Source organism: Trichomycterus rosablanca, chromosome 6 (genome assembly GCF_030014385.1).
Source record: "Trichomycterus rosablanca isolate fTriRos1 chromosome 6, fTriRos1.hap1, whole genome shotgun sequence".
NCBI classification, from domain to species: domain Eukaryota; kingdom Metazoa; phylum Chordata; class Actinopteri; order Siluriformes; family Trichomycteridae; genus Trichomycterus; species Trichomycterus rosablanca.
In genome coordinates, this window is record NC_085993.1 from 1,347,501 (window position 1) to 1,370,898 (window position 23,398).

The 23,398-nt window shown below is 46.0% G+C and overlaps 1 protein-coding gene across 2 annotated transcripts in view; it reads left to right on the forward strand.

Annotated features, from left to right (window-relative positions):
* The window catches only part of ryk (receptor like tyrosine kinase), a 68,442-nt gene extending 48,873 nt beyond the window's left edge, over positions 1–19,569 (forward strand). For both annotated transcript variants that reach the window (XM_062997226.1, XM_062997227.1), the window contains 6 exons: positions 1,143–1,212; positions 5,081–5,213; positions 7,570–7,679; positions 7,756–7,915; positions 14,813–14,949; positions 17,453–19,569. In XM_062997226.1, the coding sequence (XP_062853296.1) occupies positions 1,143–1,212; positions 5,081–5,213; positions 7,570–7,679; positions 7,756–7,915; positions 14,813–14,949; positions 17,453–17,564 (722 nt within the window). In that variant the 3' untranslated portion in view covers positions 17,565–19,569. The remainder of the gene's footprint in view (positions 1–1,142; positions 1,213–5,080; positions 5,214–7,569; positions 7,680–7,755; positions 7,916–14,812; positions 14,950–17,452) is intronic.
* The last annotated feature ends 3,829 nt before the right edge of the window (positions 19,570–23,398 follow it).

The window sequence follows — 23,398 nt, forward strand, 5'->3', positions numbered from 1 at the left end:
CATCATTGTTATTTTTAATTATCTGTGTTTTTATAACGATTATTACTTTTAGTTTTTGTTACTATAATATTTATAATTATCTTTGTTTTTTGGTTTTATTTGTATTGCTTTTATTCTTTATTTTTATTATTTTAGTCAAAGTTATTAGTTGAAGTTATTGCAATTTGTTTAGTCATTTGTATTATTTTACCTTTATTAATATTATTATTATTATTATCTTTATTATTATTGTTTTTATTAGTATTATATTTAATATTATTTTTACTGTATTTATTATTATTGTTGTTTTTAGTTATTACTAACTTTATTACTGCTTTTATCTATATTTCTTATCATTACTATTAGTATTATTGCTATTATTATTATTATTAGAATATCTTGTAATTTTATCTTTTTTAATATTTTTATGTTAGCTTTTTTGTTATAATTAGTGTTAATATTATTTTTATCTGTATTTATTATTATTGTTGTTTTTGTTACTATTATGTTTAGAATGATCTTTATTGTTTTGGTTATTATTATTATTATTATTTTTATTGCTTTTAATTTTTATGTCTTATTTTAATTGTTATTTATATTATTATTATTGTTGAAATTTGTTTTGTAATTTGTATTATTTTTATCGTTATTATTATATTAGCTTCATTATTTTTATTTTTATTATTATTATTATTATTATTATTATTGTTTAGTTAATATTATATTTAGTATTAGCATTGCCATATTTGTTGTTATTATTATTATTAACTTTATCACTACTCTTATTTATATTTGATACTATTATCATTACTATTAATATTATTATTGAAATAACTTTGCAATTTGTATTAATATTATTATTATTATTATTCTATTGTTGTTTTAGCTTTATTGTTATAACTAGTGTTAATAATATTATTTGTATCTTTATTTTATTATTATTATTATTGCTTTTATTATTTATTTTTATTGTTTTAGTTGCTATTTATATTCTTCTTATTATTGGAATATCTTATTTAGTAATCTGTATTATTTTTATCATCATTATTATTATTTTGTTAACTTTATTGTTAGTTTTAATTTTATTTTTATTGTTATTATTATCTTATATTATTATTATTAATATTAATTTCACCGTGGTGGTTCTGTGTGTGTTTGAGCAGATCACGCCTCTGAGGTTCAGGTGACGATGATGCTGACGGAGAGCTGTAAGCTCAGAGGTCTTCATCACAGGTGAGACGTGACTGCTTAATAAACTATAGGATAAAGTATAGGATCAATTATAGGATCTATAGGTAGGTGGGTTTTATTAAGAACCCTTCTACACTTGCTTATTCACCTCATACATACACACACAGATCAGATCAGGAGCTTCACGTCGAAGCACAGGATAAAGTAAACGGGATCTGAGGGGCGCTGGGCGTGGCACGGTTGTTGGAAAAGCCTCGTGGAGAGAGAACGAGCTGGTTCGCGCTGACCCGAAGGCTAATGGAACCGAAATGAGCACAGAAAAGCATTTCAGGTCACACAAGCCATCAAACCTCGAGGCTACAGCAGAGGAACCGCTGTTCCACAAATCTGAGAACAAAATCTGAGTCAGTTCTGCTCTGATGAACCCGGATTATTATTTTTATTATTATTATTGCTTAAGCAATCTGTTTTGAAGGATGATTTCTGGCACACAGTGAGCCTCGTAATACCAGTCTAGCATCGCCGTTCTTTGCAACGTGACCCAGTACAATCAAACCAAATCACAAATAGAGCGGAACAGCCAGGAAAACATCAACATGCGTAATAAACTCCGTCCATCACTGATGATTAAGGCCCAACCTAACCGAGCCGATTCCCCTGGAATATGTCATTTTAAACTTTAGGGTTTGTGTTTAGTGATTTAACATTTTACATTCGTGCTGCGTTCAAGTGCCTCACGTTTACTGCTCAATCTGCACTATGAGGCGTCCTAGCGATCCTACGGCACTTCAGTTAGCAATCGCTTAGTCAAAACAATCGATTCTGTAGACCGGGGGGGGCAAAACACAGACATACAAACCTAAAACAGGCCCTGCCGTGCCCCCTTTACAAGTAAACACGTGATAACCGGACATATACATGAAATACCACCTTGATGGATTAAAGTTTGCTTTGCCCGTCATCATCGGGATATCGTGACTTTAGCAAACCCGTAACTACCGCTTCCTCACATAGAGCTGACCCACAGGTTACCATGGCGTTTAAAAATCCGTCCATCCATTCCGTAATAGCAACATCCAGCATAATAACCAGAATAATAATGCGCCAGTTCCTAAGTCCCACTTGAGCAAGAATTGAATGTAGTAGACGTCTAAATTGCATTCCCAATAACCAGACTGTTCCTCCCCCTGGGAATTGGATACGACTAGATTCGGAGGAAAATTTGGGGACGAATGCAGTAAAAATTATATTATTATTATTATTATTATTATGCAAACGCTGGATTGTTGTGGGCTAGCGTATTTTACCTCGATGCCACCTGAGTGCTGATTTTATTTAAATAAAGTATAAATATAAAAAAAAAATGTTTGTTTTTGTCCTCCGGCTGCTCCCATATTTAGGCGTCGCCACAGCAGATCTGGTCCTCGTACCAGACTGGGCCCTTTCCTGACGCAACCCTCCTATTTCTGTCTGGGCTTGGGACCTGCACTGAGAGCGCACTGACACGTGTACCTCCCAGTAGCTACCTACCGACAGCCAATAGCTTCGTTGAGATTCGAACCCTGGATCCCCCCCGAAGTATTTCTACCCATGAATGTTTTCCGTGTGTACGAGGGAGGGCTGCGTTCGGCCCCTAAATAAAGCTGGCATGAGTGGAGTGGAGTGGAGTGGAGTGGGGCGAGTCGGGTCGGGTTCAGCCGCTCACACTTCCGCTCGAGGAAGGGAAGGCAGGAAAGCGCCGGTGCGGGCGTCGATGCAGATGTCGTCTCCGGGAAAATGAAGCAACCGTTTTAGTTCCCCCGAGTTCTGTGAATAAAGGGAAGATGAGTAACTCGCAGGGTGTCGGACACGCCTCTCTCTGTGATTTGGGGTTCGTGGTGATGTGGCAATCGAGCGTAGTTAGACAGAAATATACGAGGGTTCTTCAGAAAACTCTATTAAGAATTTCAACAACAAACTCCATCACTTTTCTACATCGCCGCCTTCTGATGTATTTTTCCAGCATCATCGGCTCATTTATAATTAAATACGACTCTGTGATGTTTCTCGGACTAAACCAGGGTCGTTAAACAGGCGTGTGTGTGTGTGTGTTCCATTAAAGGAAGTGTCGAGTCCTTTCCCAGTTGCGTGTGGTTGATTTGTTTGCTCTGGACCGATGGGCACAGGTCCGTTTCCCGTCCGGGCACTGAACGGACTGTGATCGGGCCAGGCCCCGTCTGAGGTCAGAGGTCAGAAACTGGCCTTCACCTTTTACAAACTTCTGAATAAAATACAGGATGGAGCCGTGCTGGCACGACCGAGTGTTCTGAAAGAAGCGTTTCCTTCCTACAAACATGAAAAAAAGATGTCGATGAGGGTTCGTTTCCTCACTACAGCGTGTCATGAACATGGAGGGGACGTAGTTCTACACTTCTTACTTTTATTATTTGCATATATTTACTTTAGACCTAAACGTGCACCGCTTATAAATATAATCAACACAAATCCAGCTGAAATAATGCAGAACTGCTTTCTATAAAAGAAACTAGAGGTGCTTTTCTGGCTGGACTTAAATTCTATTTAATTTTATACAGGATTTTGAAATTTCAAGTCCTTTTTTTAGGGATCCTTTTAACCGTGGGTAAGTAACACCTCACCAAAACTCATTATTTAAGTCGATTAAACCTTTTACAAAGGTAACTGGGTTCGAATCTCAGCTCCGCTACCGGTCAACTGGGTGCCCTTGGCAGACAGAATCAGTCGCTAGTCTGCTGGGAGGGAAGAGACGGGACTAAAAAAGTGGGCGGACCCTGGTTAAGTAGCTCAGCGCGTGACTCTCCGTGTGCGAGACCGACCCCGCGCTCCGATCCACCGAAGTACGGGGGGATAAGAAGGGGCCGCTTAAGCGCGCACACGTCGGGGGGAGGGCGTGTCGGGAGGATACACCCTCCTCGTACACCATCGGGGTCTCCAGCGGAGGAAGAGGGACCGGCTACGACTAAACCGAGCGAAAAAGGGAGCATCTTTAATTCTCGGCTCTCGTCAGAAGTGCTCAAACAAATTCAAACCCATTTGAATAAACATCTGTGGACCAGCGCCACCACGAGGAGGAACGCTGGAACTACGGGTACCGAACGTGTCACGTAAATAGGAAAGTTGAAAGGTGCACGTGTCGGTGCGCTCTCAGTGCAGGTCTCGAGCCAGGATAGAAAAAGGAGGGTTGTGCCAAATCTGTTATGAGGACCAGATCCGTTGTGGCGACGCCCAAAAATATTGAGCTTTTTGATGTTACCCTATCAGAGCTGTGTTAATAGTCGCTCCAGCACCTTCACTGTTTTATTTAGTACCAGGTTCTTTTATAATCTGTTAATACAGTAAATTTTTTTATCTATTAATAGTTAAGCAATCATACAGAGGAATCTTGATTTAACGGACTAAAAGGTTGAGCACTGGTCCGTAAATGCGATTGTCCGAAACACTGAGGGTTCTTTTTCCAGGGGGCGTAAAAAAATATTGAAAAATGCAGCACTTAGATCCACAAAAGTGCTAAACATGAACAGTAACATGAACAACTACTACTGAGGATTAATGAGGACGTATAGTGGGGACCCATCATGAGAATCTGAAGCTCTGCTGGTGTTTACTGGAGCAGCGCTGGTGCAGGACTGAGCTCTAGAACTTTAAGCATAAAACACAGAGAGAAAGGGCGAGAACAGAGCGAGACTCCTGACAAAATAAAGCCTCTCGCTCATGTGAACGGAGAGACGTGCGCCGCCTAGTGTACGATTACTGAACTGCTGGTCTCAGTACGCTTCTCACTTTTTCTCATTTTAAACAATCGGACCGGACGTTCGGTTTTACAGATTCCGTCCGTTAAATGGAGGTTTTGTTTGATCTTAAGTCTCCGCCCCTTTTTCTCCGCCCTTCTCAGGAACCTGTTGCCCATCAGTCACGTGTGCACGGAGGACGGCGAGAAGCCCATGGTCCTGCTGCCCTACATGAACTGGGGCAACCTCAAGCTCTTCCTGCGCCAGTGCAAGCTCGCCGAAGCCAACAATCCTCAGGTGAGACGCCTCCGACCAGGCTGGTGACAGTGAGGAGGTTCTGGGTTCCATTCACTAGGATACTTTCTGTGTGGAGTTTGCATGTTCTCCCCGTGTCTGTGTGGGTTTCCTCTGGGGGTTCCGGTTTCCTCACACGGTCCAAACACATGCAGACATGCAATCAGATACTAAACTGACAAACTAAAGTGAGTGTGTGTGTGTGTGTGTTTGCCCCGTGATGGACTGGCGACCTGTCCGGGTTGTTTTCTACCTTTCGCCCAGTGAATCACACCCACCGCAGCCCTGACCAGGATAAAGTGAATCATAGTACCAGGGAAATTAAATTAATGCTGGGAATAGGTCTTCCCTAAACTGTTGCAGCAAAGTTGGAAGCATATATATGGATCAGCCATAAGATTAAAACCACCTCCTTGTTTCTACACTCACTGTCCATTTTATCAGCTCCACTTACCATATAGAAGCACTTTGTAGTTCTACAATTACTGACTGTAGTCCATCTGTTTCTCTGCATCTTCAATGGTCAGGACCCCCACAGGACCACCACAGAGCAGGTATTATTTAGGTGGTGGATGATTCTCAGCACTGCAGTGACACTGACATGGTGGTGGTGTGTTAGTGTGTGTTGTGCTGGTATGGGTGGATTTTTAAACACCTCACTGTCACTGCTGGACTGAGAATAGTCCACCAACCAAAAATATCCAGCCGACAGCGCCCCGTGGGCAGCGTCCTGTGACCACCGATGAAGGTCTAGAAGATGACCGACTCAAACAGCAGCAATAGATGAGCGATCGTCTCCGACTTTACATCTACAAGGTGGACCGACTAGGTAGGAGCGTCTAATAGAGTGGACAGTGAGTGGACACGGTGTTTAAAACCTCCACTCATACCAGCACAACACACACTAACACACCACCACCATGTCAGTGTCACTGCAGTGCTGAGAATCATCCACCACCTAAATAATACCTGCTCTGTAGGGTCCTGTGGGGGTCCTGACCATTGAAGAACAGGGTGAAAGGGGGTAACAAAGCATGTAGTGAAACAGATGGACTACAGTCAGTAATTGTAGAACTACAAAGTGCTTCTATATGGTAAGTGGAGCTGATAAAATGGACAGTGAGTGTAGAAACAAGGAAACACATCAATTCAATAATCAGAAGGGGCGTCCGAATACTTTTGACTGTATAGTGATGTACAGATGATATATTACGGATAATAACGGATTTAAAGCTCCGTCGCCCCTCCAGCTGAACACCTGAAGATCTGGAGTAATTCCTCAGAACAAAGAGAATACTGTTCACAACCCTGATTGATCTGAAGTAGCTTAGCGCGCGCTTTAAAGGGAAAGGTGCTCCAGCGCAGAGGAGCGAGTACAATCGGCCCTTTGTGCCGCCCGACCCCCCCCCCCCCCCCCGGAGGGCACGGGTCCAGCTGGCACGCCACCCTGAGCAGGAACAGAACAGGACGCTTGTGGATTCCGTCAGTCAGTAAGCGCAGGCAGGAGCAGAAATGTTACGCGCCGCTAACTGTTTATTATTATTATTATTATTATTTTGATGCAGGTCTGTGCTCGCCGGATCTTAAAATGATTTCATGTTGAGAGACGATCTGACTTCCTTGATCAGCAGCCGAGCGCCGCTGAGGGGGAATATAAGTGGTCGCAGATGTTTCCCTCCGTCAGCTCCACTTACCACTTTGTAGTTCTACAATTACTGACTGTCGTCCATCTGTTTGTCTACATGCTTTGTTAGCCCCCCACAGAGCAGGTATTATTTAGGTGGTGGATGATTCTCAGCACTGCAGTGACACTGACATGGTGCTGGTGTGTTAGTGTGTGTTGTGCTGGTATGAGTAGATTTTTAAACACCGTGTCCACTCACTGTCCACTCTATTAGACGCTCCTACCTAGTCGGTCCACCTTGTAGATGTAAAGTCAGAGACGATCGCTCATCTATCGCTGCTGTTTGAGTCGCTCGTCTTCTAGATCCGTATCAGTGGACACAGGACGCTGCACACGGGGCGCTGTGGGCTGGATGTTTTTGGTTGGTGGACTATTCTCGGTCCAGCAGCGCTGCTGTGTCTGATCCACTCATACCAGCACAACACACACTAACACACCACCACCATGTCAGTGTCACCGCAGTGCTGAGAATCATCCACCACCTAAATAATACCTGCTCTGTGGGGGTCCTGACCATTGAAGAACAGAGAAACAGATGGACTACAGTCAGTAATTGTAGAACTACAAAGTGCTTCTATATGGAAGGTGGGGCTGATAAAATGGACAGTGAGGTGGTTTTAATGTTACGGCTGATCGGTGTGTAACCAACCTGTGTCGGTCTCCTGTGTTCCTCAGGCCATCTCCCAGCAGGACCTCGTTCACATGGCCATCCAGATCGCGTGTGGTATGAGCTACCTGGCCAGGCGGGAGGTCATTCACAAAGACCTGGCCGCCCGGAACTGCGTGTGAGTATCTCTAACCTGAGCGTGGGATCCTGGTTCAGATGAACGTAGATATCATGTCGTCGTGTCTTCTGTGCAGCATCGACGACGGCATGCAGGTGAAGATCACGGATAACGCCCTGGCTCGTGACCTCTTCCCCATGGACTACCACTGCCTGGGGGATAACGAGAACAGGCCCGTGCGCTGGATGGCGCTGGAGAGCCTGCTCAACAACGACTTCTCCAGTGCCAGCGACGTGGTGAGGACCTCGTCTCATGTAGAACCTAACCTGTCCTAAAACCTAGTGACCCACCCTGCTCCCCTAATACCTGCCTGATCAGCTGCCTCAGTAGAGAGGATTGGAGCTCATGAGGCAGATTATTTAGGCGCACTACTTTACATCACCACAGTTTTAGCACAAAGCGATGGGCGGCACACTGAGGTGAAAAGGAGCGGTCGGTACTGCGCACGTGTCGGAGGGGGCGTGTGTTAGTCAGGACCCTTCACAGTCATGAGTGGAGGTCTGCAGCAGTAGAGGAGAAAAATCGTCATCATCATCATCATCATCTGTTCCGCTTGTCCATTCAGGGTCGCGGTGGCAACAGTGCAAGCAGAAAGTCCCGGGCATCTCTCTCCCATCGCTTCTACCAGCTCCTCTGGTGGGATGTCCAGGCGTTCCCATGCCTCTCCACAGGGAGGAGCAGCGGTTCTACTCCGAGCTCCTCCGCTCCTTACCCGATCACGCAGAGTACGCCCAGCAAACCCGCTCATTTCGGCTCGTTCTTTCGGTCGTTACCCAAAGCTCGTGACCATAGGTGAGGATAGCGACATAGATCGACCCAACCTACAGTCCATCTCATGATCCCTCGAGACCCCGAGATATTTGAACTCCATCACATGGGGTAGGTACTTGCCTCCTACTCGCAGGGAGCATGCCACCTTCTAACCATGCCAAGTTTCTAACCCTGTCTTATGGCTCATTATCGTAGAAAAGCTTCGGTCCATTCTGCAATGAGCTGTTTATTAAGCACCAAGGCTTCTACACAATTCCAGAACGCACAGACGCATTAATTAGTGACTTCCCACAGTCCTTTGCAGTAAATCAGAGGAGATCTGGGCCAGGTCTTAACCTGCCCATGAGCCAGTGGAGTTCAACCCCACTCACGATGACGCCAACAGCTCAGCCGAGTAAACCCGAGATACGTAAATGGGGTGTACCGCTATTTCTCAAAAAGGTGAATCACCTGAATGATGGATGAGCACATCAGGGATCATTTCATAACATTTCATAAAAATATAGCCATAGGCTCCAAACGTACGCTGATGAGGGTTAACAGGGTACGTGTTCCTAATAAAGAGGCCAGCAAAAACCTTTTTTTACTGCATTTTCCTCCCAATCTAGTAATATGCAATTGCACGGAGAGCCACGCACTGATCTCCATTATTCCCCGTCTCTGTGCAGCAGGTTTTTCCTCCCTTCCTCGGATCCGGCCCAGCATCGTACTGCATTTCCATAACATTGTTTCTACACTCACTGTCCATGTTATCAGCTCCACTTACCATATAGAAGCACTTTGTAGTTCTACAATTACTGACTGTAGTCCATCTGTTTCTCTGCATGCTGTTCTTTAATGGTCAGGACCCCCACAGAGCAGGTATTATTTAGGTGGTGGATCATTCTCAGCACTGCAGTGACTCTGACATGGTGGTGGTGTGTTAGTGTGTGTTGTGCCGGTACGAATGGATCAGACACAGCAGCGCCCCTGGAGTTTTTAAACACCGTGTCCACTCACCGTCCACTCTATTAGACGCTCCTACCTAGTCGGTCCACCTTGTAGATGTAAAGTCGGAGACGATCGCTCATCTATTGCTGCTGTTTGAGTCGCTCATCTTCTAGACCTTCATCGGTGGTCACGGGACGCTGCCCACGGGGCGCTGTCGGCTGGATGTTTTTGGTTGGTGGACTATTCTCAGTCCAGCAGTGACGGTGAGGTGATTAAAAATCCACTCATACCAGCACAACACACACTAACACACCAGCACCATGTCAGTGTCAGTGCAGTGCTGAGAATCATCCACCACCTAAATAATACCTGCTCTGTGGGGGTCCTGTGGGGGTCCTGACCATTGAAGAACAGCATGAAAGGGGGTAACAAAGCATGTAGAGAAACAGATGAACTACAGTCAGTAATTGTAGAACTACAAAGTGCTTCTATATGGTAAGTGGAGCTGATAAAATGGACAGTGAGTGTAGAAACAAGGAGGTGGTTTTAATGTTATGGCTGATTGGTGTATTTATATGTACTACCATTAGTCTCACAGCCCTCCTTTGTATAGCTTTTATCTTCAGGTCGTATATCCACTGTGTGTCCAAAAGTATGTGGACATCCCTCTTAATTATTAAGCTCAGGAATATAACATGAATTATATCCTTCCATCACTGTGGAACTGTGTTTTGGATAAAAGCCCCTTTTTTTGTTCCATCATGTTCCACTGTTGCACAAACCAAGGCTCTGAGGGGTGTTCACATACTTTTGGCCACGTAGCGTACTCATCACCGACGTTATCACACCCCTGGTGTGTATGTGTACGGGCGTGGAGCCGGCTCATCTCACGGCAAGCGGCGCGGCCGAGGAAACGAGCGATAAAGGCCGCCGTCCGGCTCTCTCGTAAAATCGTCACGGGAACAGGAGCGACAGATCTGCCGACCTCCGGGTCTCGGCGAAGAGAGAGAGAACAATGGACACGCTAGCGTGCAACGTGCGGCGGAGCGCGTGAGGGAAAACTGGAACACAATAGACTCCGGTGATGACGGGAGGCCGGAGCATCTTCCTTTACCATAAACTCTGTCGGAACGGAACGACACCGACGATACGATGCCAAATAGTCGGAAAAGTGATTATAGTGATAGTCAGACGAGATTCATCAGGTGGAAAAAGGCTGATTCACCTCAGCGATCCAAGGTTCGTGTTTTCCTGATGTAGACGTTATTGAGTGGCCGTGCTATCGACCGCTCCCGTATTTAGGCGACGCCACAGTTTATCGTTCTGGTCCGCAGGCGAGATTTCCCCAGTTCCGTACACCAGGCAGTCGTGACTCTGTACGCGCCTGACCCGCTGAGATTGGAACCATGGGCATGCAGTAGATCATGTGTCACGTCAGTACACTTTGTGATGGTTGGCTGCGCAGATGGGTCACCCCCTGATAATACAATCAACTAATTAATACGACAGATTACGTGATCTGTTTGGGGGCGCTCGAGTGGCGCAGTGGTAATCAGGGTCCTTACACACTGTATGAAGACCCCACCCACACATAGTCCGGTCAATTAGTGTCTACTCCAGGCACTTGCGATTATCCCCACTAGATGGCGCCCAGCCGACCGGTGGCAACGTCGAGTTTCGAACCGAGGAGTTCAGAATCTCGGCGCTGGTGTGCTAGCGACTTGTCACTCTGTTCCACCTGAGCGCCCTTTGTCCTTTATTTCATCAAAATTCCTCAAATCTGGTCCCACTGTGGTTCACGAGGTGTTACGTAAAGCCAATGGATTTCAAAACTCGCCATTATGAAAAACAGATCAGTAATTAAAAATGAAGTGACATTTGAGATATTATTATTTGCAATGTCACAATACCTTGAGACCTGCCAGTTTCGCCAGTTTCAAATAAAATCCGCCCAATCTGGCAACACAGGCCTCCACAAGGGGACTCAAGTTCATTTCTTTTTAATGTGCTTGTTAAAATTCGTTTATTCATTATTATTTCTCTCTGCGACCCATTTTATTTGGCTGAAAAACCCTGCATTAGCCCACCACCGCTTAGATCTGGACACACAGGGTTCGAATCTTGGGGCTATTGTCCGAGGATGGACAGGTGGGGGTGGCCAAAGCCCGGATAGAAACAGGAGGGCTGCATCTGGAGGACCATGAGGTCGATAGCACAGCAGAGATTTGAACCCTGGATCCAATTCTATCCATGTACTATATACTCCATGTACTTTACTGCTGCGCCACCCAACTACCCTGATACCCTAGAGATTTTCCCCCAAAAAGTTACTTCGGGATGGGTTAGCACCCTGTCTAGCGTGTTCCAGAGATGTTCACAAGTCATGAAATATGAGTCAGAGTCGAGTCACGAGTCTTTAGGCTAGAGTCTGAGTCGAGTCACGAGTCTTTAGGCTAGAGTCTGAGTCAAGTCACGAGTCTTTAGACTAGAGTCCGAGTAGAGTCACGAGTCTTTAGACTAGAGTCTGAGTCAAGTCACTAGCCTTTAGACTAGAGTCTGTGTCAAGTTACGAGTCTTTAGGCTAGAGTCTGAGTCGTCACGAGTCTTTAGACTAGAGTCCGAGTAGAGTCACGAGTCTTTAGACTAGAGTCAGAGTAGAGTCACGCGTCTTTAGACTAGAGTCCGAGTCAAGTCACGAGTCTTTAGACTAGAGTCTGAGTCAAGTCACAAGTCTTTAGACTAGAGTCTGAGTCAAGTCACAAGTCTTTAGACTAGAGTCTGAGTCAAGTCACGAGTCTTTAGACTAGAGTCTTAGTCAAGTCACGAGTCTTTAGGCTAGAGTCCGAGTCGAGTCACGAGTCTTTAGACTAGAGTCCGAGTCAAGTCACGAGTCTTTAGGCTAGAGTCCGAGTCGAGTCACGAGTCTTTAGGCTAGAGTCCGAGTCAAGTCACGAGTCTTTAGACTAGAGTCCGAGTCAAGTCACGAGTCTTTAGGCTAAAGTCCAAGTCAAGTCACGAGTCTTTAGACTAGAGTCCGAGTCAAGTCACGAGTCTTTAGGCTAGAGTCCGAGTCAAGTCACGAGTCTTTAGGCTAGAGTCTTAGTCAAGTCACTAGCCTCTAGACTAGAGTCCGAGTCAAGTCACGAGTCTTTAGGCTAGAGTCCGAGTCAAGTCACGAGTCTTTAGGCTAGAGTCCGAGTCAAGTCACGAGTCTTTAGGCTAGAGTCCGAGTCAAGTCACTAGCCTTTAGACTAGAGTCTGTGTCAAGTCACGAGTCTTTAGGCTAGAGTCTGAGTCAAGTCACGAGTCTTTAGACTAGAGTCCGAGTCAAGTCACGAGTCTTTAGACCAGAGTCTGAGTCAAGTCACGAGGCTGGAACATTTACACATTGCGTGTGTTGCAGGTTAAGATGGCCGGAGCGTTTTATATATATATATAATTGTCACATGTAACTAATGTTTACACATGCTGACGCTAGCCATTCTTGTTGTCTACGAGTCATTTTTTAAGAGTCATGAGTCGAGTCCGAGTCATTTAAAACGAGTCCGAGTCGAGTCTGAAGTCGCTGTGTGTGCGACTTACGTGCGACTCGGACTCGAGTCCCCGTCTCTGGTGTGTTCCTGCCTTGCATCCGGTGTTTCCGGCTGAACCCGGACCCACCGTGACCCTGTGAAATGATGGAAATAAAAAGAACAATTTGTGACCGAGTCGCTGCAGGATTTGTGTTTCTGTTTTGAAACCCTAGAACCTGGAGTCCTTTCAGCGCTCTCCGAGTGTCCCCGAGGACCGGACCGTAACTAAACGAGTCCGTTCCTGCGTCCCCGAACAAACCAAAATTTCCTCAGATTGTGTTTTCGGAGCGAACCAGCTCTGATGGTGCCGAGTGACCCGGGGGTGACCTCACACGACCGCTGTGGAGTGGGAAACACCGGGAAAACGTTTGTATAGAGACTGGGAACACGGTGGTGCTGCAGGAACCTTGTGTGCTCGGATTTGGGTCTGATCCGTACCCTTAGGTGTGTTTGTGTGTGTGAGTGAGTTAATGAGTGTGGGATGCCCTGTGCCAACAAATACTCATTCCTGGCACCCAGTGTTTCCTGGGCACCCAATATTAGAACCCTATAGGAAACCTTATAGAAACACCCAGAACCAACCTTGTATCTAAATGGAGAAGCCAAATTTCTAGGTTTATTTCTAGATCAAAAACTCTCCTTTAAACACCACATTCAGGATCTTAGATGCCAAAAAAACATAAAAGTGCTTAGCCCTATTATTAGCTTTGGAGTATATCCAAACATTTCTCATCTGCACAGATTCAAAATCATGCCTAAAAGCCTTGGAACACCTTGACACAGACCACCTCATTATATCTCATATATCGACAAAAGACAAAGAACTACGAGAACAGCAATACAAAGTCGTCTACTGCTGGATCCCAAGCCACATAGGGACCCCCCCACAGACGCCTCTCCAAGAATCAAACAAATGACAAAACGAATGGGACAGCAAACCTCACGACAAACTATATGAAATAGAGCCAAAGGTAGGCCAATGCTACACTAGAATGGACAGTCGACTAAATCAGACTATCTTTACAAGATGCCGCATCGGACACTCCAAGCTAACACACAAGCACCTACTTACAGGGGAAGATGCACCAACTTGCCAGCTATGTAAAGATAGACTAAAGCAATAAGCCACGAGAGGCCGTACGTTACTGTGATTTTAGCACGGGGATGACGTTTTTTCCCCGTGCTAAAATCGTAACAGTAACGCACGGTCTCGAGTGGCTTATTGCTTTTATAAAACGGCGGTCAACATAAAATATAATAAATACAACAATGTTTAATCATAAATGTATTTACTGTGTATAAACTTACAATAAAGCATTCTTCCGCGACGCAAGGTAATCCGATTAACAGTGTTGCTAGGCAACGTGAGGGCGAAAATAACATTAACTTTCTCTATTCAGTGGCGTATTAATATGGAATGATGTGAGGCGGTCCTAGGTGTGCGTTTATCGGCGATTTCACAACGGCTTCGAACGCGCCTCAGCCAATCAGATTTTAGGACCGGAACTATCCGTTTTATAATAATAAATAAACACATACTGATGGACTGCCAAACACTAAACACAGAAAGACTGAAATTCTTTAATGAAAACAATGTATAAAACTTGCTTAAGACAACAGCACCTGGGAAAATACTAAATTTTCGGACGCATGTAAATCTAAAACATAAAACTTGTCTTATAATTTGATTTAAATGACAATAGACTTAGGACGCAACCTATGTACCACCGTATAAATAGCCTCGATGTGCTTATACAAACAAACAAACCCTATAGAAACGTTAGAAGGAGCCGTTCTGCTCCTCTGAGCTCTTCATACATGGCTGTTTTATTTACAGTTTTGTCGTCTTGTCTTTTGCAGTGGGCGTTCGGAGTGACCCTGTGGGAACTGATGACGCTGGGACAGACTCCTTATGTCGACATCGACCCCTTCGAGATGGCCGCCTACCTGAAGGACGGCTACAGAATAGCGCAGCCCATTAACTGCCCGGATGAGCTGTGAGTACGAGGTTCTAGGAATCCAAACGTTTGAAATCTTAACAAACTGGTACCCTGGTACTGGGAGGAATCGGACACTTGGGTGGTTTAGCGGTCTAACACGCTGGCATACCGCTTCAGACTGGCCGGACAGACGTCCAAACGAACACGATAGGGCGTGTCTGATGGAGGGAAGGTCGAACTGAGCTCCTCACGTTGTACGACGACGTGCGATCTCATCATATAAGATATCATTTCACGGACCGACGGGGGCGGTAGGATTTAATATAGAATCACTATAGAATGGAAAGTCAGTGTGAATCTGCAAGTAGACGCTGCTCCCACCTAGTGGTGATTGGAGACCATAACACCCGAAGAGTATTGGAAATGTAATCGCTCTTGTAGCGTCTCTTAATTATTTATTCTTTCTGTGCGGCCCGGTAATAAATGACCCACGGACCGGTACCGGTCTGCAACCCGGTGGTTGTGGACCACAGCTCTACGGCTTTATTTGAATGATACGCGGCAAATCCGCAAACATAAATTGTTTAACTGGCATAGACAGAAGCGAAGGAGAAACCGTTTCTCACTGGTGGAAATACGATGACGGATAAAGATTAGCTCGTCCGAGCAGTAGGAGGATTGTCGTTTTGAATCCTGGCTCCGTCGGGCCCTTGAGCAAGGCCCTTAAGGCCGACCCTGTGCTCTGACCCCAGCTTCCGAAACAATCTACGCGTGCGATACGGCTCCCCACATGAACCCACTTTGTTCAGGTGAAAAGAAGCGGTGCGTACTGCACACGTGTCGGAGGGGGCGTGCGTTAGCTGCGTTTAAGAAGCGTTTTGTGCTCTTCAGTGGCCTCCCCAGTCATCGGATCAAAATCCATGATCCCTGATTGCAGGTGAGGTGGGTATATCGGTGCTCACGCCTCCTCCGACCCGCGTGCAGCCCTTAGCGGAACCCTTTTCCACCCGTGCAATCAGGGTCCTTACACAGCGTTTGAAGACCCCGCCCACATAGTCCGGTCATCCCACCCTGCAGACACTGCCGATTATGCCCGACCGAGGTTCAGAATCTCGGCGCTGGTGTGCTAGCATGCTTTTAACAGCCAACCAAGAACCGAGGCGTCTCCGAGAGTACCGAAGCTCCTACCAAACAGTGCTGATGAGTTTCTAATTATTAGTATTATCTCGTTTTGAACGATTTGTTCTGAAACGTTGAGGAGAAACTCGACAGCCCTCGAGATGAAATCATCCGACTTTTGTTCACAAGTGCTCAGTAGAGCTCATGGCGTTTTCTGCACGCTCGAACCCGCGCCGAGCGACCGCCGGCCATCAGGGATTTACCGGTCCCTCTTATCGGCATCCTGCAAACCGCCCGGGAACCGCCAGAAATCACAAAGAAACAAACCGCTGGCCCGGTCAGTGACCCAAACTGGGTGAGATTTATTGTCGTGGCCTAGCGCAGCGCAGGGCAGGAAATGCTAATCAGTGTTGGATCAGTTGGGTTAGCGCTGTAAGAATAGCTAATGAATTCCTGGCGTGTGAGATTCATCGGTGTATGACGCCGTGATTTATGGGAAAATGTGGAAAGAATCGAAACACTCCGGCGCTCCGGATCTTTCTCAGAGATCGAACGGCGTGATGCGTTATGTTACCCACCCGCCCCTGAATGTAGTGGGTACCAAATGTATCTGGACACCGCGTCCTATTGCTAACAGGTAGATACAGCTCACATCTTTAGGCGTCGCGTTTAGGCCTGACACAACACTACTATTTCTGTCCGGGGTTGTGACCTGCGCTTGGAGCGCACTGACAAGTGCACCTCATCCAGACACCAGCCGGTCATGTCCATGCTGAGTTTCGAACCCTGGATGCCCAGATCTCAGCAGTAGTGCACCACCCAAACACCCAGACTGCTTTATTTTAGTGTATTATTAGTTTATTTTATGTTTTGTATCTTATTTGATACATCAGGATTTAATGTAAGAATTTTTTTTATATATTTTGTATTTGGGGGGGCGGCATGGTGGCACTGTCACCTCACAGCAAGGAGGTCCTGGGTTCGATCCCCAGGCGGGGCGGTCCGGGTCCTTTCTGTGTGGAGTTTGCATGTTCTCCCCGTGTCTGCGTGGGTTTCCTCCGGGAGCTCCGGTTTCCTCCCACAGTCCAAAAACATGCAGTCAGGTTAATTGGAGACACAGAATTGCCCTATAGGTGAATGTGTGTGTCTTAGTCTGCCCTAAGATGGACTGGCGCCCCGTCCAGGGTGTTACTGTGCTCCAGGATCAGAATGATGTCGGATCATAAATATATATATATAATTATCACACGTGACTAATGTCGCTGACTTTTGTCGTCCACGAGTCATTTTATGCGAGTCACGAGTCGAGTCGGAGTCATTTGAAACGAGTCCCCATCTCTGGTCATGAATGGAACCAAAGTGTAAAAGATAACGTTATAATCCTAATAAATAAATAAATAATAAATACATTTCTCTTTGCTCTCTGTGACCTCTGTTTCAGGTTCGCCGTGATGGCGTGTTGCTGGGCTCTGGATCCCGAGGAGAGGCCCAAGTTCCAGCAGCTCGTCCAGTGTCTCACCGAGTTCCACGCCGCTCTGGGAGCCTACGTCTGAACCCCGTCTGAGCTCCGTCTGAGCTCCGTCTGAGCTCCGGCGGCGTCCCAGACACGGAAACGAACACCAGTGCCTTATTATAACGTCACTCATTTTACATTCACGCTCTTTGTGCTCGCAGACGTTTAAGAATCGAGAATTTCATCATTTTGTTTTTTAGTTTTTCACGGAGTGGCAGCGTTTTCATTTTTGAGGAATACTGGGAATATTCCAGGAAGCTCCTGGTCTCTGTTCCTGGAAAATCGTTTCCACTTGAAGACTCCCGAAGACGTTTTATTGTTTTGTTTGATTGTTCGTTTGTTTTTAAGCTCACACCCTTATCTTATCGATACAGGTCTGACTGATTTTTCGGGTGTGTTTCTCGGCTCGGATCATTTTCGAAGCTTCGGACTCGGACGCAGAGCGATGATTTACGATGGCATTACTCCAAGGGTACTTAGAAAGACGTTTACCAAAAGCGGCTTCCACTGTCCACACTGCTAGAGACCAGAGTAATCGGGTGGATGAGCGGGCGCCCGAATTTTACTTTTCTTAGATCTTTTATTGAGCTGATTTGTGGTACATTTGCAGCAAAATTTGATTTTAGTTCCTGAGGTTTTATTTCATTCACTTCCAACAGATTTTTTAAAGCATTTTCTCCCGATTTTAGCGCGTCCGATTTGTACCCGATTGTGTCACGCCTCCTCCCTACCGGTCCTGACCCCCGCCCCGATTGAGGAGAGCGAACTGACACACGCCCCCTCCGACACGTGCGCAGTACCCGACTGCATCTTTTCACCTGCACGAGGCGAGTGCATGTGTGGATCAGTGTTGTGCACGGAGAGACACACCCCAACTCTAATGCTGATGAGCTCTCTATCCGGCTCCCACCCTGTATGAACAACAGCCAATCGTTGTTCATGTGGCCGCCCAGCCCAGCCGGATGGCGGAGCCGAGTTCCGATACGATGTATTCGAGATCCCGGCTCTGGTGTGCTAGTGTGTTTTACCGCTGCGCCACCTGAGCGGCTACTTTGGCATTTAGCGGACACTTTTATCCAAAGCGACTTACAGTACTGTGACAGTATATTGTTTAAGCAATTGAGGGTTAAGGGCCTTGCTCAAGGGCCCAACAGCAGCAACCTGGCAGTGGTGGGGTTTAAAACAGCAACCTTCTGATTACTAGTCCAGTATCTTACCCACTAGGCTACAACTTCCCTTTAATTTAAAATTTAATGTGGTCCAAAATAAAGCCTGATGGAACTGAACAAATGCTGACCGCTTCAACAGAGCATTGACCAATCAGTAAACGGACACGGATGATTGGCTGGTCCAAGGATTGCTGCAGTTACTCCCTCTGCTGGCTGATGGATGGCGCTGCACAGAGACGGGGGATAACGGAGATCGGTGTGACTCTGTGCGCGATACGGATCTCCATATGAACCCACATACTGCAGGTGAAAAGAAGCGGCCATACTGTACACACGTCAAAGACGGAGCGGAGGTGAAATTGAATATCTGGCCACCCTACGGCTCATTTAAATATGCTGTACAGTGATGGATAGTCTCCCTGTAGAACCTTTAAAGCCTTGTTGTGCTCTGTTAGCCTGCGTATCAGTCTCAGTCCTGATCTGAATGATTGCTAATAAGCACGTGATGAAAATTCCAGAAGTTAGAAAAATTCATACAGGGTTGTTTCTTATTCCAGATGTGTGTGTGTGTGTTTGTGTGTTTGTGTGTGTGTGTGTGTGTGTGTGTGTGTGTGTGTCAGAACAAAGTCCTGGTTGTATTTTTTTAACGCTGTTTGTATACATGTGTAAAGAAACACGCCACTGTGAATAACCCGGAGCGTACGGCCGGCGTGGACACTGTTTCCCGGCGGTTTCTCTCTCGTTAGCGGTGTAGCCTCCTCTCCTCTCCACGTCGCCGGCTGCATGTCCATCTGAAAAGGTGTTAAACGTGTGTAAGACGTTTCCTGGTTTCATACCTGCAGTTAAAATAAAAACACGTGGATGTTTGATGTTAAACGACTCTGTTGTGTTTTGTAGAAGGATCGGAGCTCTGTGAGAGACGTTTAAGCTGTTACACAGTTTTACAATCTCAGTTAGAATGTTCATACCTCCGGTTTTAGGACGGACAATCCGGTCTTTCATCCGCCCGTCTGCAGTCCTGCACAACACCTGGACGGACTCGTATTCACCCTCCTTTAGAAGAGAACCGCACGCTTGTAACCATCAGAATTCATTTTCCTGGCGTTGGCTCACAAACACAGAAACTTTGTAGGGTCTGATGTCTTTCTTTTAAGGGTCCGATGTTCCTCCTTTTTAGGGTCTGATGGCCTCCTTTATGAGGTCTTATGTTCCCCTTTTTGGGATCTGATATTTTCCTTTTTTTGGGGTCAATGTCCTTCTTTTTGGGGTTGTTTTGATGTCCTCCTTTATGGGGTCCATGGTTTCCTATTTGGGGTCTGATGTCCTCCTTTTTAGGGTCTGATGTCCTTTTTGGGGTGGGTTTGATGTCCTCCCTTTGGGGTCTAATGTCCTCCTTTTTTAGGGTCTGATGTCCTCCTTTTTAGGGTCTGATGTCCTCCTTTTTTAGGGTCTGATGTCCTCCTTTTTAGGGTCTGATGTCCTCCTTTTTAGGGTCTGATGTCCTCCTTTTTGGGGTGGGTTTGATGTCCTCCTTTTTTAGGGTCTGATGTCCTCCTTTTTTAGGGTCTGATGTCCTCCTTTTTAGGGTCTGATGTCCTCCTTTTTTAGGGTCTGATGTCCTCCTTTTTTAGGGTCTGATGTCCTCCTTTTTTAGGGTCTGATGTCCTCCTTTTTAGGGTCTGATGTCCTCCTTTTTGGGGTGGGTTTGATGTCCTCCTTTTTTAGGGTCTGATGTCCTCCTTTTTTAGGGTCTGATGTCCTCCTTTTTAGGGTCTGATGTCCTCCTTTTTTAGGGTCTGATGTCCTCCTTTTTTAGGGTCTGATGTCCTCCTTTTTTAGGGTCTGATGTCCTCCTTTTTGGGGTGGGTTTGATGTCCTCCCTTTGGGGTCTGATGCCCTCCTTTTTGGGGTCTGATGTCCTTTTTATTTTGGGGTCTGATGCCCTCCTTTTTGGGGTCAATGTCCTTTTTGGGGGTCTTGTGTTTTTCCTTTTTGGGGTTGTTTTGATGTCCTCCTTTATGGGGTTTGATGTTCTTCTTTTTTGGGGTCTGATGTTCTCCTTTTTGAGAACTGACACCCTTATTTTTGAAGCCTGATGTCCTCCTTTTTGGGGGTCTGATATCTGGTTCAGGTCATTTATCTGTTTTGTTTTAAGTGTGATCACGCCCACAGCGGCGTTTACCAGCCCCTCTCGTACAGATTTACATTCCTGTAGGGGTTTAGATCTGTTCCCAATCTAGTGCAGCTGTTCCAGCGATCAGAACCCGCCGCCCGACCTGAACACGGCCGTTCCATTCGGTCAGCAACAAAACACCCTCTTTTATTTAGTGGATTGTTTTTTTCCACCACATTTATTGCTAACATGCATCACATCATGACATCATGACATCATGACCCCACCCTGCAGCAGTCCATACTGAAAATCTCAGGGACGTTTATAACATATCGCATCATCATTTTCCTCATAATGCGGTGTGTTATGGGGTGGAATTGTGACCTCTGCTGGCTGATCGATGGTGCTGCACAGAGACTGGGGATAACGGAGATCAGTGCGTGACTCTCTGCACAATACGGATCTCCTTATGAACCCAAAAAGAAGTGGTCGGTTCTGCACACGTGTCGGAGCGGGCGTGTGTTAGTCACGACCCTCCTCGGTCCGGAATGGAGGTGAAATATCTGGGAATTGGATACGACTAGATGGGCTTACTTGGGCTTTAAATGGGCTTTATTTTGACCGTGCACCACGCCAAACGCTGTAAAATTGAGTTTCTTCACGTCTTTATAGAGCTCGCTCATGCAGGAACAGGAGAGGACCTTCCTCAAACTGTTGCTGCAAAGTTGGAGGCATAGAATTTCCTTTATATAATCAATTTATTACACCTCTTAGCAGCTGTTGTGGCTGGAACACATGAATTTAGTAAGTAGAAGGGGCGTCCCAATACTTTTGTCCATATAGTGTATATAGTATGATTTGGATAAACGTGTTTGCTAAACCAGAATCAGAATTCATTTTCCTGTCGCTGGCTCAAAAACACGTCCAAAGAAACTTTTTGGGGTCTGATGTTCCTCCTTTTTGGGGTCTGATGTTCTCCTTTTTGGGGTCTGATGTTCCTCCTTTTTGGGGTCTGATGTTCCTCCTTTTTGGGGTCTGATGTTTCTCCTTTTTGGGGTCTGATGTTCCTCCTTTTTGGGGTCTGATGTTCCTCCTTTTTGGGGTCTGATGTTTCTCCTTTTTGGGGTCTGATGTTCCTCCTTTTTGGGGTCTGATGTTCTCCTTTTTGGGGTCTGATGTTTCTCCTTTTTGGGGTCTGATGTTTCTCCTTTTTGGGGTCTGATGTTCCTCCTTTTTGGGGTCTGATGTTTCTCCTTTTTGGGGTATGATGTTCCTCCTTTTTGGGGTCTGATGTTCTCCTTTTTGGGGTCTGATGTTTCTCCTTTTTGGGGTCTGATGTTCCTCCTTTTTGGGGTCTGATGTTCTCCTTTTTGGGGTCTGATGTTCCTCCTTTTTGGGGTCTGATCTCTTTTTTGGGGTATGATGTTCCTCCTTTTTGGGGTCTGATGTTCTCCTTTTTGGGGTCTGATGTTCCTCCTTTTTGGGGTCTGATGTTCCTCCTTTTTGGGGTCTGATGTTCTCCTTTTTGGGGTCTGATGCCCTCATTTTTGAGGTCTGATGTTCTCCTTTTTGGGGTCTGATGTTCTCCTTTTTGGGGTCTGATGTTCCTTTTTTTGGGGGGTTTGATGTTCTCCTTTTTTGGGGTCTGATGTTTCTTTTTTGGGGGGTCTGATGTTCTCCTTTTTGGGGTTGGATGTTCTCCTTTTTGGGGTCTGATGTTCTCCTTTTTTGGTGTCTGATGTTCTCCTTTTTTGGGGTCTGATGTTCCTTTTTTGGGGGGTCTGATGTTCTCCTTTTTGGGGTCTTTTTTGGTGTCTGATGTTCTCCTTTTTGATGACACATACATGCGGAGAACATGCAAACTCCACACAGAAAATATGCTTGGGAATCGAACCCAGGACCTTCTCTCAGTGAGACGACAGATCTACCCTCTGTGCCACCGCGCCACCCACTGAGGCAGTGTAGAGAATATAAACAGAACGGTGTAGAATTGACACTCTGTGTTCTGTGATCGTGAGCTGTTCATCCTGGTACTTTAAACAGAATCACGTACGGCGCGTTAATAACCGCCCGCCGCACTTCTCTGGTTGGGTGAGCACGTGTTTCCTCTACATGTCCCGCAGGAACACACAAACTGATCCGCTGTTTGTGTTGCGCTCGGGACCCCATACTGAAATTCACACTTTTGCTCGGTGATGTAATGGAAAGTTATTCCACATCCAAAATCTGCTGGGGGGCCTGAATGAACCTCATGTGTGAAGCGAGAGCACTTTCAGGATACTCAGATATACACTCTGTGGTCAAAAGTATTGGGACGCCCCTTCTAATGATTGAATTCGTGTGTTTCAGTCAGGACAGTCACTAGCACGTGTAATAAATCAATAATAATCAGCAACAGTTTAGGGAAGCTCTGGTTTAACGGCACAGAGCCCCGACCTCAGCCCCACTCAACAGCTCTGGGATGAATCGGAACACCAACTGATCAATCAGCGCCCAGCCGTACAAATACAAACAGTCAATGGGCACAAACACAATGGGCACAGACGCCTTCATCCAACAGTAAACAGTCTGAGCAATTGAGGGTTAAGGGCC